Here is an 18,676-nt window from a genome sequence, read left to right on the forward strand (position 1 = left end):
TAGTACAGAGGGTGGGAAATTCTGATTCTGGGGGTAGGAAGAGAAGACTGAAAAGGAATAGTCAGTAAGAAAGCTGAAGTAGCCAATAGAAGCTGAGAGAAGATAATGTGGCAAGTAGGAAGGCTTTGTAAATTGAGCCCAGTGGTTGAGTTCATAAGGGTTGAGACATACTCTTGGATTTAACAATGTGGGGGTGGCTGGTGACCATAAAGAACATGGTTTTGATGGAGTACTGAGAGTGAAAGCCCTAAAGGATTATGTTCAAGGGAGAAGAGAAGGCAGGAAGTAGAAATAGCAAAAAATGATAACTTCTTCAAATTTTGCTTTAAAGACACACACACAGAGACAGAGACACAGACACAGACACAGACACAAACACGCACATACAGCCAAAGCAGCAGCAAAGCAAAGTTAGGTCAAGGAACTGGCGTTTTTATTAGAAGATGGGAGATACTGAAGCATGTCTGTATGTGACTGGTTGGCTCTAATAGAGGACAAGAGATTAATGATGAAGGAAAGAGAAACGATAACTGCAGAAGTAAAGTCCTAGGTTAGGCAAGAAGGAGTTTAAGAATAAACAAAAGATGAAAACTTTTCTGTATTAGGTTCAACTTAACTATACAGTGACCTATAAGTGATTACCTTCTTTATAGTTAATCAGTTGTTCAGTTCTCCACCAGTACAAACTCTCCTTAGTATAGATTTTAAACATTTGAGCAATTGCTGGATGATACCATTAGAAGCAATGTTTATTTTTCTGTTCTCCTCTAATGCATACTACATTTCATTTTCTATCAGTTGTCTGGAATATTACTAGTTCTTTAAAAATCTGTCTCATGAATAAATTAACATTCAGGGAAATTCCATAATGAACCAGATAATCAAAGTCATATTAATCATATAACCTTCCACTCAAAGAAATCTGTACTAACTTATAGGAATTGCATTGCATATGTGTTCTTTAAATGACCTGACTGGTAATAACAGTGGTTAAATCATTTACACTAAATAAAAGATACTGTATTCTCTGGAGAATACAGATATAAAATGGTAGATTTCTAGTTTTAAAACAGAGTTCTTATCATTTGATGGTTAGGTTCAACAGCTGATGACATGTATAGCATGAAAAAGAAATTAATTAGGGACAGGAAATAAGGGGAAACTCATTATAATTAAAAAAAAAACAAACCAGGATAAAAAACGTTATCCTTCTCTTTCTCTCAAAATTACAACCTGAAATTTTATCTGCTCATTCTACCTTGTTTTGCTAATTAATCTGGCAAATGGTCCAGACCTACAAAGGTTTGATGAAGGGGTGAATTACTTTTTCTTCCTTAACCCTTTCTCTCTCATTAAATAATTAATGTGGTGGAATACTATAAAATATATATTTTAGAAGGGTACTAAGGCTCTGATAATTCCAACATTTTCACTGGAGAAGTCTAACTGGCATTAGAATACCCTAATAGCTTTTCCCCTTTTCTCCTAATCCTATATTTTTGGAATTTCAATTATTTTAGCTTTGGGGTATAATTGGTTATAACTCCATAAAGAGCAAAAATCATTTATGGTAGACATTTTCCTTTGAGTTCCTGTAGACTTCAGTAGAACAAAACCAAAATAAACATGTAAAAAAAAAAAAAAAAAAAAACCCTTATCTGGGCCAAATATAATTTTAAATAGTAGTTACCTAATTTGTAATTTTCACATCAGACTACTGAGATGAGTAGAGTATATATAAGAATTTGAGTTCCTGAGGTAACAGGAACTATTTTTCTTTAGTCTTTCTCCTGTGAAGCCTTTGGCTGAAACTACCAGAGAAGTAGAATGTCATGTAGGGTGAGGGTGGGAACTCAGCTACCTCTGAAACTCTTCTGATATTTTCCTCCTCACATCACATTCTTTCACCATACCTACAATTCCCTCCTTTCTGTTTCCTTCATTGTAGTGTTTAGTCTTCTGATATGCTTTTATGCAAGCCAGCATGCCTTGCCTTTGCATCCTACAGAAGTCTGCTTTAACTGGAGGTGATCTCTTTGACTCTGAATTGTTCCTCCACCTTCTTTCCTACCTACAATCTTAAGTAGCATCTTCTCCATCTGTAAAAATTTTAAATAGCTTTTTCCCTGATAAAGTTACCTTGCTGGATCCCAGAAAGACAATATAAGGTATTTCCAAAAATACTCTAAACAGCAACATTATCAGAGCAAGTGTGTCCCAAGATGAGATGACTTACTCTGCAGAGATCAACAGAGGAAGACATTAATTCTTCTTTAAAAAAAAATAAAAAAGTAAAAAAAATCTTTTTGTTGTCTGATTGCTGAGGCTAGGACTTCTAGTACTATGTTGAATAGCAGTGGTGATAATGGACATTTCTGCCATGTTCCTGACCTTAGCGGAAAAGCTTTCAGTTTTTCTCCATTGAGAATGATATTTGCGGTGGGTTTTTCATAGATGGCTTTGATAATATTGAGGTATGTGCCCTCTATCCCTATACTTTGAAGAGTTTTGATCAGGAAGGGATGCTGTACTTTGTCAAATGCTTTTTCGGCATCTATTGAGAGTATCATATGGTTCTTGTTCTTTCTTTTATTACTGTGTTCTATCACACTGATTGATTTGCGGATGTTGAACCAACCCTGCAGCCCTGGAATAAATCCCACTTGATCGTGGTGAATAATCCTTTTAATGTACTGTTGAATCCTATTGGCTAGTATTTTGGCGAGAATTTTTGCATCTGTGTTCATCAAGGATATTGGTCTGTAGTTCTCTTTTTTGGTGGGATCCTTGTCTGGTTTGGGATCAAGGTGATGCTGGCCTCATAAAATGAGTTTGGAAGTTTTCTTTCCATTTCCATTTTTTGGAACAGTTTCAGGAGAATAGGAATTAGTTCTTCTTTAAATGTTTGGTAGAATTCCCCTGGGAAGCCGTCAGGCCCTGGGCTTTTGTTTGTTTGGAGATTTTTGATGACTGTTTCAAGGCATCCAAATTGGCAAAGAAGAAGTCAAACTATCACTCTTCGCAGATGATATGATACTATATGTGGAAAACCCAAAAGACTCCACTCCAAAACTGCTAGAACTTGTACAGGAATTCAGTAAAGTGTCAGGATATAAAATCAATGCACAGAAATCAGCTGCATTTCTGTACACCAACAACAAGACAGAAGAAAGAGAAATTAAGGAATCAATCCCATTTACAATTGCACCCAAAACTATAAGATACCAATAAACCTAACCAAAGAGGCTAAGAATCTATACGCAGAAAACTATAAAGTACTCATGAAAGAAATTGAGGAAGACACAAAGAAATGGAAAAATGTTCCATGCTCCTGGATTGGAAGAATAAATATTGTGAAAATGTCTATGCTACCTAAAGCAACCTACACATTTAATGCAATCCCTATCAAAATACCATCCATTTTTTTCAAAGAAATGGAACAAATGATCCTAAAATTTATATGGAACCAGAAAAGACTTCGAATAGCCAAAGGAATATTGAAAAAGAAAGCCAAAGTTGGTGGCATCACAATTCCGGACTTCAAGCTCTATTACAAAGCTGTCATCATCAGGACAGCATGGTACTGACACAAAAATCAGTGGAACAGAATAGAGAGCCCAGAAATAGACCCTCAACTCTATGGTCAACTAATCTTTGACAAAGCAGGAAAGAATGTCCAATGGAAAAAAGACAGCCTCTTCAATAAATGGTGCTGGGAAAATTGGACAGCCACATGCAGAAAAATGAAATTGGACCACTTCCTTACACCACACACGAAAATAGACTCCAAATGGATGAAGGACCTCAATGTGAGAAAGGAATCCATCAAAATCCTTGAGGAGAATGCAGGCAGCAACCTCTTCAACCTCAGCCGTAGCAACATCTTCCTAGGAACAACGGCAAAGGCAAGGGAAGCAAGGGCAAAAATGAACTATTGGGATTTCATCAAGATCAAAAGCTTTTGCACAGCAAAGGAAACAGTTCACAAAACCAAAAGACAACTGACAGAATGGGAGAAGATATTTGCAAACGACATATCAGATAAAGGGCTAGCATCCAAAATCTATAAGGAACTTAGCAAACTCAACACCCAAAGAACAAACAATCCAATCAAGAAATGGGCAGAGGACATGAACAGACATTTCTGCAAAGAAGACATCCAGATGGCCAACAGACACATGAAAAAGTGCTCCACGTCACTCAGCATCAGGGAAATACAAATCAAAACCACAGTGAGATATCACCTCACACCAGTCAGAATGGCTAAAATTAACAAGTCAGGAAATGACAGATGCTGGCGAGGATGCGGAGAAAGGGGAACCCTCCTCCACTGTTGGTGGGAATGCAAGCTGGTGCAACCACTCTGGAAAACAGCATGGAGGTTCCTCAAAATGTTGAAAATAGAACTACCCTATGACCCAGCAATTGCACTACTGGGTATTTACCGTAAAGATAAAAACATAGTGATCCGAAGGGGCATGTGTACCCGAATGTTTATAGCAGCAATGTCTACAATAGCCAAACTACAGAAAGAACCTAGATGTCCATCCACAGATGAGTGGATAAAAAAGATGTGGTATATATACACAATGGAATATTATGCAGCCATCAAAAGAAATGCAATCTTGCCATTTGCGATGACGTGGATGGAACTAGAGGGTATCGTGCTTAGTGAAATACGTCAATAGGAGAAAGACAACTATCATATGATCTCCCTGATATGAGGACGTGGAGATGCAACATGGGGGGTTAGAGGGATAGGAGAAGAATAAATGAAACAAGATGGGATTGGGAGGGAGACAAACCATAAATGACTCTTAATCTCACAAAACAAACTGGGGGTTGCTGGGGGGAGGTGGGGTTGGGAGAGGGGGAGGGGGTTATGGACATTGGGGAGGGTATGTGCTATGGTGAGTGCTGTGAAGTGTGTAAACCTGGCGATTCACAGACCTGTACCCCTGGGGATAAAAATATATTTTATGTTTATAAAAAAAAAAAGGAAGGGGAGGCAAACCATAAGAGACTATGGACTCTGAAAAACAACCTGAGGGTTTTGAAGGGTCGGGGGTGGGAGGTTGGGGGAACAGGTGGTGGGTAATAGGGAGGGCACGTATTGCATGGAGCACTGGGTGTTGTGCAAAAACAATGAATACTGTTACGCTGAAAAAATAAATTAAAAGAAAAAAGCCACAGTCATTAGGTACCTCTTAATCTACTTAAATAAACATTATCCGTTGGTGTTTACCTCCCAATTAATTAGTTTGAAAAAAGTGACTTCACAGGTAGTCAAGTTCATAGAAACAGAAAGTAGAATGGTGATTTCCAGGGGCTGGGAAGAGGGGGAAATGGGTGGTTGTTTATAGAGTTTCAGCTTTTCAAGATGAAAATGTTCTGAAGATCTGTTGCACAATATGAATATACTTAACACTATAGAACTGTCCTCTTAAAAATGTTAAGATAGTTTTTAAAAAAGGATCAGATTCTTCTACAAAGCAGGAGAATATCCAATGGAAAAAGACTGTCTTTTCAACAAATGGTGTTGGGAAAACTTGGACAGCAACATGCAACATAAACTAGACCACTTTCTTATACCACACACAAACATAAATTCAGAATGGGCGAAAGACCTAAATATGAGGCCTGAAACCATAAAAATCCTAGAAGAGAACATAGGCAGTAACTTCTTTGACATTAGCCTTAGCAGCTTTTTTCTACACATGTCTCTTGACACAGGGGAAACAAAAGCAAAAATAAACTGTGGGGATTGCATCGAAATAAAAAGCTCCTGCCCAGTGAAGGAAACAATCAGCAAAACTAAAAGGCAACCTACAGAATGGGAAAAGATACTTGCAAATGACAGAGCCAATAAAAGGTTAGCACCCAAAATATATAAAGAACTTATAAAACTCAACACCTAAAACACAAATAAGCCAGTTAAAAATGGGCGGAAGACATGGACAGATATTTCTCCAAAGAAGACATCCAAAGGGCCAAGAAGACACATGAAAAGATGCTCATCATCACTTACCATCAGGGAAATACAAATCAAAACTATAATGAGGTATCACCTTACAACTGTCAGAATGGCTAAAATCAGTAACACAAGAAACAAAAGGTGTTGGTGAGCACGTAGAGAAAAAGAACCCTTGTGCACTGTTGGTGGGAATGTAAACTGGAGCAGCCACTGTGGAAAACAGTATGGAGGTTCTTCAAAAGGTTAAAAATAGAGCTACCCTATGACCCAGCAATTTACATTACTGGGTATTTACAAAGAATACAAAAAACTAATTCAAAGAAATGCATGCACCTCTATGTTTAAAGCAGCCTAAGTGTCCACTGATTGATGAATGGATAAAAAGGAGGTACATATTCAGTCATAAAAAAAAGAATGAAATCTTCCCATTTGCAATAACATGGATGGAACTAGAGAGTATAATGTTAAGTGAAATAAGTTGGTCAGAGTAAGATAAATACCATACGATTTCACTCATGTGGAATTTAAGAAAACAAAACAAACCAGTGAAGGGGATGAAAAAGACAAAACAAGAAACTTAATTATAGAGAACAATCAGAACAACCAGAGATGGTTACCAGAGAGGAGAAGGGTGGGGGGAGGGATGAGTGAAATTGGTGATGGGGATTAAGGACTGCACTTGTTATGATGAGCACTGGGTTTCATATGGAATTGCTGAATCACTATATTGTGAAACTAATATAACACTGTATGGTAAGTAACTTGAAGTAAAAATGTTTTAAAAAGTATCAAATTATATGTGTGTGTATATGTGTGTGTGTGTATTATATACACACACACACATATATATTTATTAGAGCACATACATGCACATGAGAATGCATGAGTGGGGGAGGGGGAATTAAGGGGAAAGGGGAGAGGGACAGAATCTTAAGCAGGTTCCATGCCCAGCATGAAGCTGGATGCCAGACTCAATCTCAAGACCCTGAGACCCTGAACTGAAATAAAGAGTTGGACATTTAACCAACTGAACCACTCAGATGCCCTTCAAATTATATATTTTTAGTGCGTTTACTATATATCAAATACAACTCAATCACGCTGCTTTATTTTTAATTTATTTTTTAAAAAGATGTTATATATTTATTTGTCAGAGAAAGAGAGAGAGTAGGAGCACAAGTGAGGGTGGGGGGCAGGCAGAGGGAAAAGCAGGCTCTCTGCTGAGCAAGGAGCCCAATGTGGGACTCGGTCTCGGGACCTTGGGATCATGACCTGAGCCAAAAGCAGATGCTTAACTGACTGAGCCACTCAGGCGTTCCTCCATGAAACTGTTTTTAAAAAAAAGGTTTTCATGGAAGTCAGTTTTTCTATTATTTTTGGAGGACTTAACATTTTTTAATTATTTTTTTTTTATATTCCCAAGTAATCCCTACACCCAATGTGGGGCTTAAATTTATGACCCTGAGATTGAGAGTTACATGCTCTACTGAATGGGCCAGGCAAGAGCCCCTGGAGGACTTAAAAATTTTTAAAGTTATATCAAGATCTGACTGACTCATTTCACTTAGCATTATGATTTCACTCATTTGTGCAATTTAAGAAACAAAACAAACAAGCAAAGGGGAAAAAAGAGACAGGGAGACAAACTAAGAAACACTCTTAATTATATAGAGAACAAACTGATGATGGGTTACTGTAAAGGAGAGGGGTGGGAGGATGGGTTAAATAGATGATGGGGAATAAGGAGTGCACTTGTGGTAATGAGCCCTGGGTGAAACACGGAAGTGCTAAATCACTATATTGTATACTAGATAGTAATATAACACTGTATGTTAACTAACTGGAATCAAAATAAAAACTTAAAAAAATAAAATAAAACCAAAGTTTTGTCAAAAACAAAGTAACATCAAGTTGGTTTTTTTTTTAAAGATTTTACTTATTTATTAGAGAGCTAGAGAGCACAAGTAGGCAGAGCAGCAGGCAGAGAGAGGGAGAAGCAGGCTCTCCACTGAGCAGGGAGCCTGATGCTGGGCTCAGGACTCTGGGATCATGACCTGAGCCAAAGACAGCTGCTTAACCCACTGAGCCACCCAGGCGGCCCAACATCAAGATTTCTAACAAATATTTTATAGAAGGTTTACCTTCTGTCAAAATTATTTAAATTAAAAAAATGGTGATCCTGTTGGATTACAGAAATAACTCAAACTTTTATTTTAAGCTCATTTTTAGCTTTGAAAATAAAATGAGAAGATAACCCACATAATATATTCACCAAATTACTAATCTATGACTTTTTTTAAAATTTTTTTCCATTTTATTTATTTTTTCAGCATAACAGTATTCATTGTTTTTGCACAACACCCAGTGCTCCATGCAAAACGTGCCCTCCCTATTACCCACCATCTGTTCCCCCAACCTCCCACCCCTGACCCTGTGACTTTTGTCCAAATATTTGTGATAAGATGACACTGCTGTATTTTAAGAGAAAATGGGAGAAGAACCTTCAAACTATTTTAACTCTTCCCTACTCCTCTCTCAGGATCACTTATTTTCATCAACTTCATCTTGACCTTGAGCCACTTTTTCAAAATGACTGGATGGTAAAAATAACAACTAACACTGCCAAGTCTTATTGAGTACTTCTATATGCTAGTCACTGTGCCTAATGCTCTACATATATCATTTCATCCTCAAAGGAAACCTATGAGGTAAGGATTATATTCCTATAATTTTGTGGGTGAGGAAACTGAGTCTTGGTTAACTAACTCAGCTCAAATCACTCAAATAACTTCAGGTGTCAGGATGTAGCTCCAAGGCACCTGATTCCAATGTAGGCTTCTTTTCCACTGTACCTAGCATTGGTGGCCGGGAGTAGTACATTAATTTCTAGTGGTATATATTAATTTCTAGTGGTATGTATCCGAGGGGTAGAACTGGTAGGCTAAAAGGGAAAAGAAGTTAATGATTTACAACTTGAGTTTAAAAAAAAAAAAAAAAGGAAACCGATAATTAATAAGTGGTAAAGAGAAAAACTTTTGTACCAGAGGCCAATTTACCTTCATAAAGATTTACCTTTGTGGGCACCTGGGTGGCTTGGTCAGTTAAGCATCTGACTCTTGATTTTGGTTCAGGTCATGATCTCAGGGTTTTGAGATCAAGCCCAACAGTGGGCTCTGCACTGGGCATTGTGCCTGCTTGATAGTCTTTCTCTCTCTCTCACCCTTGCCTGCAACCACCACCACCCCGCCTCTGTACTGAAGAGTAACGAGCACTTCCTAAGCATACAAAAAAAAAATTTTTTTTCCACAGAATTAAAAGCAAAAACTAAACACCAAGTCCTCATTTCTCATATGAAAAATATGGGTCATAATCTCTCTCCAACAGGATTATCGAGAGGATTAATGGAGATGAAGCATGTAAATGACTTACCAAAATATTAAGCACTAAATAGACAGTAATTATTATTAAAACACAATCCTGAAGTGAACAGCATTCAGAGGTATATCCCCTTGTGTGAATTAAAATTTTTTTAAGATTTATTTGAGAGAGAGAGAGAGAAAGATTGTGTGTGGGAGGAGGGGCAGAGGGAGAGAATCTTTAAGGAGACTCCCCACTGAGCACAGAGCTTGATGTACAATGGGATCTCATGACCCTGAGATCATGACATGAGCTGAAATCAAGAGTCAGATGCTTAACTGACTGAGCTACCCAGCTGTCCCTGAATTAATTTTTCAATATCAAAACTGTTTAGTAACTTGAGTTTCATATTAAGAATACATTGTATTATCTTTGTTTTTACTTTTATTTGAAACCTTTTTATAACTGCATTTTAATTTAATATCTACAATTTTATAATTTGAATTGAATTTTACTTTTTTTAAATGAAAGTTATGAAAAATCAAACTTAATCAGGCTATTAACAAATATTCTTTAAAAAATGATATATTTTACCTGGCCATTTCCAAGCAGAGATATATCTTTTCCTATTAGAAAATAGGATCCAAAAAAGAAAATAAAGGCATGACTGAAACCCAGGATGGTCCAATAAAGAAATGTTTTAATGCTTAGTTGACGGTTTTTACTAATGTCTCTGTATATTAAAAAAAAAAAAGAAAAGGAGCATATTAGGATTCATATTTATTATTTACCTACTAAATGATTACTACAATTTGACAGTTATAAACAAGATGGATTTTTAATTTAACATTGCTTGAAAATATTAGCAGAAAGAATAAACCTGAATTTACAAATCACTGTTTATAATAATATGTCTGTGTAACAGCTTACAGTTCACCTAATGTATTCAAATATCTTTTCTCATTTAAGAAAGGAACATAACATAGACATAGTAATTCAGTTTAGTTGTGAAAAGTTGATATATCTGTATTATATTCTGTTGTTAACATTCAGTCACTCTGCTAAGACTGTCTCTTTTTTTTTTAGTGGAGTCATTTTAGTTTTGTTCAGCACTGAGGCTCCTAATCCATTTCATATCCATCAACAGCAATTATGGGAAGAACAGCCTATCCTAATCTTAGGTCAAGCTCAGTCCTAGGTATCCTGGAAAATCAAGGTGAGTTACTGCCATTTCAGATGACTGAACAGCTTTGTAAGAGTGGACATCAGGTTAATGAGGGAACCATAAGCTAGCTGGTCCTGAGGAATAGTTCCACAACTCTGTGATCACTTACTTGGTTCTGAAGAAATAGGGATAACCCAGAAGATCTGGAATTGGAATTAATGTCTTCAACCCCACATTCTGCACTTATTATAACTCTTAATTTGTCAATGCTACAACATGAACTAATTTCTTAGAATTCTAGAGATAACCAATTACTGAATAACTTCTTTTGTGCTCCTAAAATGAAATACTACTGGTTTTCAACAGTAAATGCAAATTACACAATTGCCCAACACATTCCTAGTATGAAAGTGTTCATTCCTAAAAACACTGGAAAAGTTATTCAAAATTTTCTTTGATGTTCAACAATTACAAACCATAAACTACTTTCCTTAGCAAAGTATTAGTCACCAAGACACTACCTAATATATTTGCTTATTTTTAAGGTGCTTTCAAAAATTGCTAACTATGTAATAATTATTTGCAATCAAAAGTGTTATGGACATATAACACTGGAAAATACTTACCGATAGAGGGTGGGCTTGCTCTGTAATACATGAGGATCTATATGCTGTTCCAATAGACTATATATCAGAATAGGTAGGGAAGTAAAACAAATATTGTATAAAGTCAGGTACACGCTGTCATATAGTGTCTAGAAAGAGAAATTGGTAGGAATTTTGAGACTCTAAACTATGTATTACTGTTATATATATGATCACAAAGAAGTATATTAAAAATAAGCATGAGAATTATATAGCTTTTTCAATTTACACAAAAATCAATTTTAATAATTCTAATTTGTTTCTTACATAGACATAAACATATAATATTCAGATTTATATTCTTGTGGGAATTGGAACATTCTGTTATGTCAAATGATCCATATTTATAAGTGACTTGCACCTACATTTCAAGATTCTTCACAATTTGGTCAGTGTGATATAATTTTACACAATTCTCCTACATGCATCCCAGGCTTTCTATTATTCCTTTGATATGCTACACAAATAGTTTTGTTTTTATGGCTCTGTCTTACTATCTAAGTCCTACATTTCCTTTAAGGCATGATCTAAAGCCCAAGCAGGTATTTGGAATTTGAAGTTACAGGTTGTAGGTTGTAAACAGAAGTGAAAACAGTGATTAAGGACAGAGACAACCCATGAAAAACCAAAGATAACTAAATCCTTATTTCTTTTTTAAAAACATTTTTATTTATTTGAGAGAGAGAGTGAGAGCATGAGCAGGGGGAAGGGCAGAGGGAGAGAAAGAAGCACACTCCCTGCTGAGCAGGGAGCCCAACCCAGGGCTCAATACCAGGACCCTGGGATCATGACCTGAGCAGAAGGTAGATGCTTAACAGACTGTACCACCCAGGTGCCCCAAGCTCTTATTATTTCAATTAATTAGAACAATAGTCTTGATCAATTAGGGATGTATACTGTGGTATGTGAAAAGGATGCTCAGTTAGTCAAAAGCTGTAGGTCCTAGTATGGTATAGTTATTAGCTACGTGATCTTGGGCAAGTTACTTAATTTCTGTGTATTTCCATTTCATTTTCTATAAAATAAGAGTAGATCAGGAATGGCAAATATGTGACATGTGTACAACCACAGACCCACATGTGCTCATTATAGCTTACTACTAACAAATTACAGGGTTTTCTTTCTGAGCCTATAGCTTTAGAAACCTTTTCAATGTAGCATTCTTGGTCTGGTCATCTCTATCAATTATTTAGAATTAGCTTCTGAGATAAAGCCTATATATCATTCCTGGACTCAGTCACTAAGCTTTCTTCCCAAGCCAAAGAAATTCTGTCAAAAAATAAATGAGGTAATCTCCCTATTAGTTATCCTGACATTGCTTGATACAGAGTTTACAGAAGTATTACACATAAGTTGAAAAAAGTTACCCAAATTCTTTCATAAGCTGTTTAGACTTAGTATCTATTTTATAGAAAGCATCCAGAATTAAAATATATTTTGGTATTAACATTCACTTCAACTTGAAAATCAGAATAAATATTAACAATGTTATACTGATCAAATACACTAATTAGGGAAGTTTTGTCTATTTGCAGGAATAGGAAAAACATTAAAAAATCCCACCAACTATCAAAAACCAAATACACATACCTTATTCTAAAAAGGATAAATCAAAAGCTTCTCTTTACTTACTTGTTGAGAAAACAAACAGTAGAACTGATATAAAAATTGGGGTGTGATAAAGCACACATTCTGAAAAACAAGATTAAATGAAAATAATTAAAATATTTGGGTCTAAAAGATAAATGATTTCTAAAAATAGCTATTAAAAAGCCAGAAACACAATCCCAGTAGACATGTAAGTAGAGGATCCGCTCATAAGAACTTGTCCCATCATTTAAAAATGTCTAAAAGAATTGTAAGCAGTGCCAAAATGTCAGAATGAAAATACCTTTGACTTTTATTGCTAAGCAATGCTATAATTTTGAATTTACAACCTTCCAGCTATTATTCAATAGTTTTCATATACAATACAATAAGTATAGTTTATTAAACTTTAGGCTGTAACAGCTTTAAAATAAAAAAATGTTTAAAACAATAAATGGGACTAGGGAAATGTCTTTCCATTTCAATATACTTACATCACAGCAAAAGCTAGTAAGGTAGAGAAAAATTGCCACCATCATTTATTAGCAATATGCAATCTACCTGTGTTTTTTCATTGGCTTGTAGCTATTATTTATAGAATATATGCAACACAGGACACTCTGGTGTACTAAATGCCTTGGTACCCAGGAGTTCCTAACATGGGTTCCACTGAAGTTCACCTTCTCCAAAGGGGTTTAGAGATAAAACAGTATTTCAACACAATTAGTTTTCTTGTAATCCAATGTTTTTACTTTATGCATTTAAAGCCCCTTTAATAAGTAGTTTATATATCTTGCTAGAGTACCAAACAGTCGCTCATGGCACAAAAAAAGGGAAGAACCTCTGCTTTAAATCACTCTATTGGACTTAAAACTTATTACTAGTTCAGGACAAAATAACATGGAAGAAATAAAATTAATTACATTCTAATTCACACAGGATAAAACATATCAATTTTAAGTGTGAATTTTGATGCTGACAAATGTATATACCCATGTAACCACCCCCATAATCAAATCAGAGAACTCTATCATCCAAAGTTCTCTTATATCCCTTTCCAGTTGGTGCTATCGCCTGAACCCTTGGCTTCAGGCAACCACTGATTTGTTTTCTGTCAGTAAACATTAGATTTATAACAAAAATCTTGATATATTCCATAAACTGTTATTTTTACTTATAAAAACAATTTTTAAAGGAATAATTTGAATTGTAATTGCATATAAATTGAAGCCTATATTACTATGTCAGTAAATGATTGTAAAATATCTCCATGAAACTCACCTTATAAAAAAAATACTGTACAAGGGTAGCTATTCTAATATAATAAAAATGACCATGAACTAAAAGCAATTTGGAGAGGAATTTAAATCTAGCTATTGCATAGTCACTATTTCTTGCAGCTTGTCTTCCTTCTTTACCCATGATTCCTGTAATAAAGAAGACAAAATGGCAAGTTCATTGATAACTGTTAAGTGTGATTTTCATGATTTATCTGCAATATCTTAATTACCAGTAGCAGCTGTACCTGAACTTAGGATCACTATATCGTAATATATAGCAGAGAGTAGATTCCCAAAAGGTTGTTCAACTTAAATAGGTAATTAATACAAGGCACGTAATATCAAGTTTCAAAGACTCAGCATATAATTAAATACAACTAATATAAAAATAATATTGAAAGTTCAGGATCTAATAAGAACATCAAGTTTTACATTAATAGACACAAAGTACTAGTTAATAGATTTCTAATGGAGAAAATGCTATATAATGAACTGAGGGTCTCTGAAGGGAAAGGTAACAGGGTGATGGGTATTAAGGAGGGCATGTATTGTGATGTGCACTGGGTGTTGTACCTAACTGATGAATCACTGAACATTACATCAAAAACTAATGATGTACTAACAGTGGCTAACTGAATATAATAAAAAAATAGCTTTAATCCAATGAACATATAAAAAAATCCAAATTGAATGATTCCAACCTAGCAAAAATAAGCGTGTTTAATGGTTTTATTTATTTATTTATTTATTTATTTTTAAATTTTATTTATTTATTTGACAGAGGGAGATCACAAATATGCAGAAAGGCAGGCAGAAAGAGAGGAGGAAGCAAGCTCCCTGACGAGCAGAGAGCCCGATGCGGGACTCGATCCCAGGACCCTGGGATCATGACCTGAGCTGAAAGCAGAGGCTTTAACCCACTGAGCCACCCAGGCGCCCAAGCGTGTTTAATGGTTTTAAAACTTCCACACACAAGTCAAACAAAATGTGCTCTTTATTTATTTATTGAATAAATAACTTAATTATTTAAAAAGGAACTGCTGATTTTATTTATTATTGGATTCAATAGGCATGAACTATTTCAATAAATATAACTGGAACAAACATTATATGGAGCAAACAAAAAGCCTTAACAAAAATTGTATATAAGGTATGCTAAAAATTCTTACATAATTAATAGTGAGAAAAGCTATCACACTCATAACTTTTTATCCTTCCACAACTGTACCTAAATAAAAAGTTACACATGAAGTAGCAACTCACCATATTAAATGTCTGTTTAATGTGACTATATTGCCCCCTACTTGTTATTTTATCTAACTGAGGCTGGACAAAATGTGCTTTTTAAAAGTGTACAGTATCACCTGAAGTCAGTACATAATTTTATCTGGTAAATATGACTACATTTTTAAGGTTATAGTAATTCTTTAGGTTTCAAAAGAGTTATTATAAACCAACTTTATTTTTTCAATCTGGAAACAGCTTTGAAAAATGATTTTTCAAAATTATAATTTATTTTCATCATAAAAGGATTAAAATTTTCCAAAATGTATAGGTAAAGGTAATTACATTTATAACACCTAGAGAAGACTACTAGTTTTGGTCTATATCCTTTTAGAATTTTTCCTTCTGCATTTTTTGGGTGAGTGTTTTATATATATATATATATAAAAACACAAATATACAAAATGAGATTATTTGTTTTGTGATCTGCTATTATCACTTAATACATTATGGACACTGTTTATAACATATATTTTTGTCAACATATTCATTTATTTTTCTCAGAAAAAAATTCCTGGATACATAATTGCCAGGTCAATAGGCACACATTTAAAATTCTGTTATACATAATAATGCAGGGTATACCAATTTACACTCCCACTAATATTGTATACAAGGATTTGTTAATTCTATACCTTTGCCGATTCCAGGTTTATCATTTTTTGTAATTTTTGCCAACCTCATAGGCAATTTTAGCCTGCATTTTTTGATTAGTGACTGAATACTTTTTTCATGCATTTAGTCTTCATTTTAGATATCTCCTTTTGTGACAACCAATGACTCACATCCTTCTGCATATTTAACCAAAGTGTTTTCCTCATACTCCTTAATTTGTTAAGACCTTACATACCAGAAATATTAAGATTTCATCATCTGTTTTGCAAATATTCTTTATTAGTTTCATGTTTAAAATTTGCATTTGGGGGTATTTACTTCTGCCACACATACTGATGTCTTCCTTCACAGTGCCTTCCTTTCTTTGATATTTCTACTAAAAAGATCCTTCAATACCTCAAATTACAAGATTACTCATTAAATCTTTTCTTCTATTACTTTTTGTAGTCTTTAAAAATTTTTTTTTAAGATTTATTTATTTATTTGAGAGAGTGAGAGAGCACATGAACAGAGGGACAAAGAGAGAGAAAGAGAATCCCAAGTAGATTCCCTGCTAAACATGAGCACAGGGCTTGGGGCTCAATCTCACAGAGCCTGAGATCATGACCTGAGATGACATCAAGAGTCAGATGCTTGACTGACTGAGCCACCCCAGGTGCCCCTCTTTGAAATTTCTTAAAAATCCTTAATCCATCTAGAATTTGTTTAGCTATAAGCAATGGAAAAGAATTCAACTTCTTTTTTTTTCCTGAATAACCAAACCAGTTATACTAATATTTTTTAATCAAGTAATTTGTTCTCCACTTATTTGAAACATCTATGTTATAAAATAAATTTCCAGATATTTGAATCTATTCTGTTCACGGGTCTGTTACCATCTAGACTCAAACTGTTATAAATACTGTAGCTTTTGGGGAGGGGAGGCGAACCATAAGAGACTATGGACTCTGAAAAACAACCTGAGGGTTTTGAAGGGTCAGGGGTGGGAGGTTGGGGGAACAGGTGGTGGGTAATGGGGAGGGCACGTTTTGCATGGAGCACTGGGTGTTGTGCAAAAAGAATGAATACTGTTACGCTGAAAAAATAAATAAAATGGAAAAAAAAAAAAAGAATTATTTTCCTTTTAAAAATTTTAATTGTCAAAAAAAAAAAATAAATACTGTAGCTTTTTATGCTTTAATGTATGGTATAGGAAATTATCATCAAATTGTTATGGAGATTTATGGGAAACAATAATACAAGTTAGAAAGAAAATTAAGTTATCATAATGAAGATTTAATTAGCTCAGAGAAAGGAACTGATTTGAGAGCTACACTGGAGATATTAGACCTGAGAACTACTTCACAGGACATTATAGTGGTGATTCCAGAAGAGGTATCAGCTTCTTTTCTAACTAAAACTATCTACTTCATTAAAAAACCTTCATACTTTTCATCTTTGCTTCTGTATTTGTATAATAAAGTTATTTAGGAATACAGGTCAGAATATGGTTTAAATATGAAATGACTGATAAACATAATAAAGTGATATTAGTATCCTAAATCCAACAAAAATTTTAGGCAAAAATAGAAAAGAAATTAGAATAAAGTTTATTGGATTAGAAAATTATTTGAAATTTTGTATTTATTATTTTAGTTTAATTTCTTATTTCTAAAATTGTCATTAGAATGAGTTACAGAATCTTTAGGTTGAAAAATAGAGTAAGTAATAACATTCTAAAACAATAAATTGAAACCATGAGGAAAACCATGTAAATCACAAATTTAGAGTTTAAAAATGATAAAGTGATGTGAGAAAGTACTTCAAAAGGTACAAAATGGCAAGTAAAAATTAAATTACTTTATTATGAAGGGGTCTTGGCAAAGATAAAATCTATTAACATGGTATTTATTTCCTCGAAATTTTGTAATTAAAATATCCTAGGGATGCCTGGGTGGCTCAGTCAGTTAAGTGTCTGCCTTCAGCTCAGGTCATGATCCTAGGGTCCTGGGATCAAGTCCTATATCGGGCTCCTTGCTCAGCTAGGAGCCTGCTTTTCTCCTTGCCTGCTACTCCCCCTGTTTGTGCTCTCATTTTCAATCTGATAAATAAATAATCTTTAAAAAAATCCTAAATATTGGGCTTAATCAAGGGGATACACTGATATAATACTACATTGCATTCATATACTTGACACTGCACTTTAGTCCACAAAAGGAAAATTCAAAGTCACCAAATAAGTATACCAACTTTAAAAATTCAAGTAAAAAAGTCAATCACCTATGCCGACATGTGCTTCTTGTATCATGCTTACATCATTAGCACCATCACCAACAGCCAATGTTATAGGTTTCTCAGGTGAGATTTTTATCAGTCTTATTACCTGAAAGATATAAAACTAATTGGTTATTTATTATAAAATTTCAATTTTCTTATAGTAGATAGTCATTTATCTGAAATGACAGTTGTAAGAATAGTTGAATAATGAAAAAAATTAATTTTGTATTAGACAATAATATGTCCTGGGGTTCATTTTCTGAGAATTTAGGAATGTCTTTCAAACATGTCACAGCAAAGAAGAATATTATCTTTGGATTTTATGATGGGAATCAAGAATCTTAAATACTACTTAATAATTGTGCTAGAAAATAGTTACACATAATTGAACCTAGGCAAAATGTTCTCTTTCTCAGGAAATTATTCTTTTCGTTTTAAGTAGAGGAAAGATAATTACTTTGTCTTGTCATAAAATTTAAGAAATTTTAAAAAGCAACAAAGATTAAATTCAATA

At 34.5% G+C, this 18,676-nt stretch overlaps 1 protein-coding gene across 1 annotated transcript in view; it reads right to left on the reverse strand.

The window, feature by feature from the left end:
• ATP11B (ATPase phospholipid transporting 11B (putative)) overlaps nucleotides 1-18,676 on the reverse strand; it is a 117,285-nt gene that overhangs the window by 22,538 nt on the left and 76,071 nt on the right. Inside the window, exons 21-25 of the mRNA XM_046001867.1 lie at nucleotides 18,166-18,268; nucleotides 14,009-14,154; nucleotides 12,773-12,832; nucleotides 11,123-11,250; nucleotides 9,926-10,064 (exon numbers count right to left, since the gene is read on the reverse strand). Of these exons, the coding sequence (XP_045857823.1) occupies nucleotides 9,926-10,064; nucleotides 11,123-11,250; nucleotides 12,773-12,832; nucleotides 14,009-14,154; nucleotides 18,166-18,268 (576 nt within the window). The remainder of the gene's footprint in view (nucleotides 1-9,925; nucleotides 10,065-11,122; nucleotides 11,251-12,772; nucleotides 12,833-14,008; nucleotides 14,155-18,165; nucleotides 18,269-18,676) is intronic.

The sequence above is a fragment of the Meles meles genome, chromosome 4 (assembly GCF_922984935.1).
Source record: "Meles meles chromosome 4, mMelMel3.1 paternal haplotype, whole genome shotgun sequence".
Classification (NCBI taxonomy): domain Eukaryota; kingdom Metazoa; phylum Chordata; class Mammalia; order Carnivora; family Mustelidae; genus Meles; species Meles meles.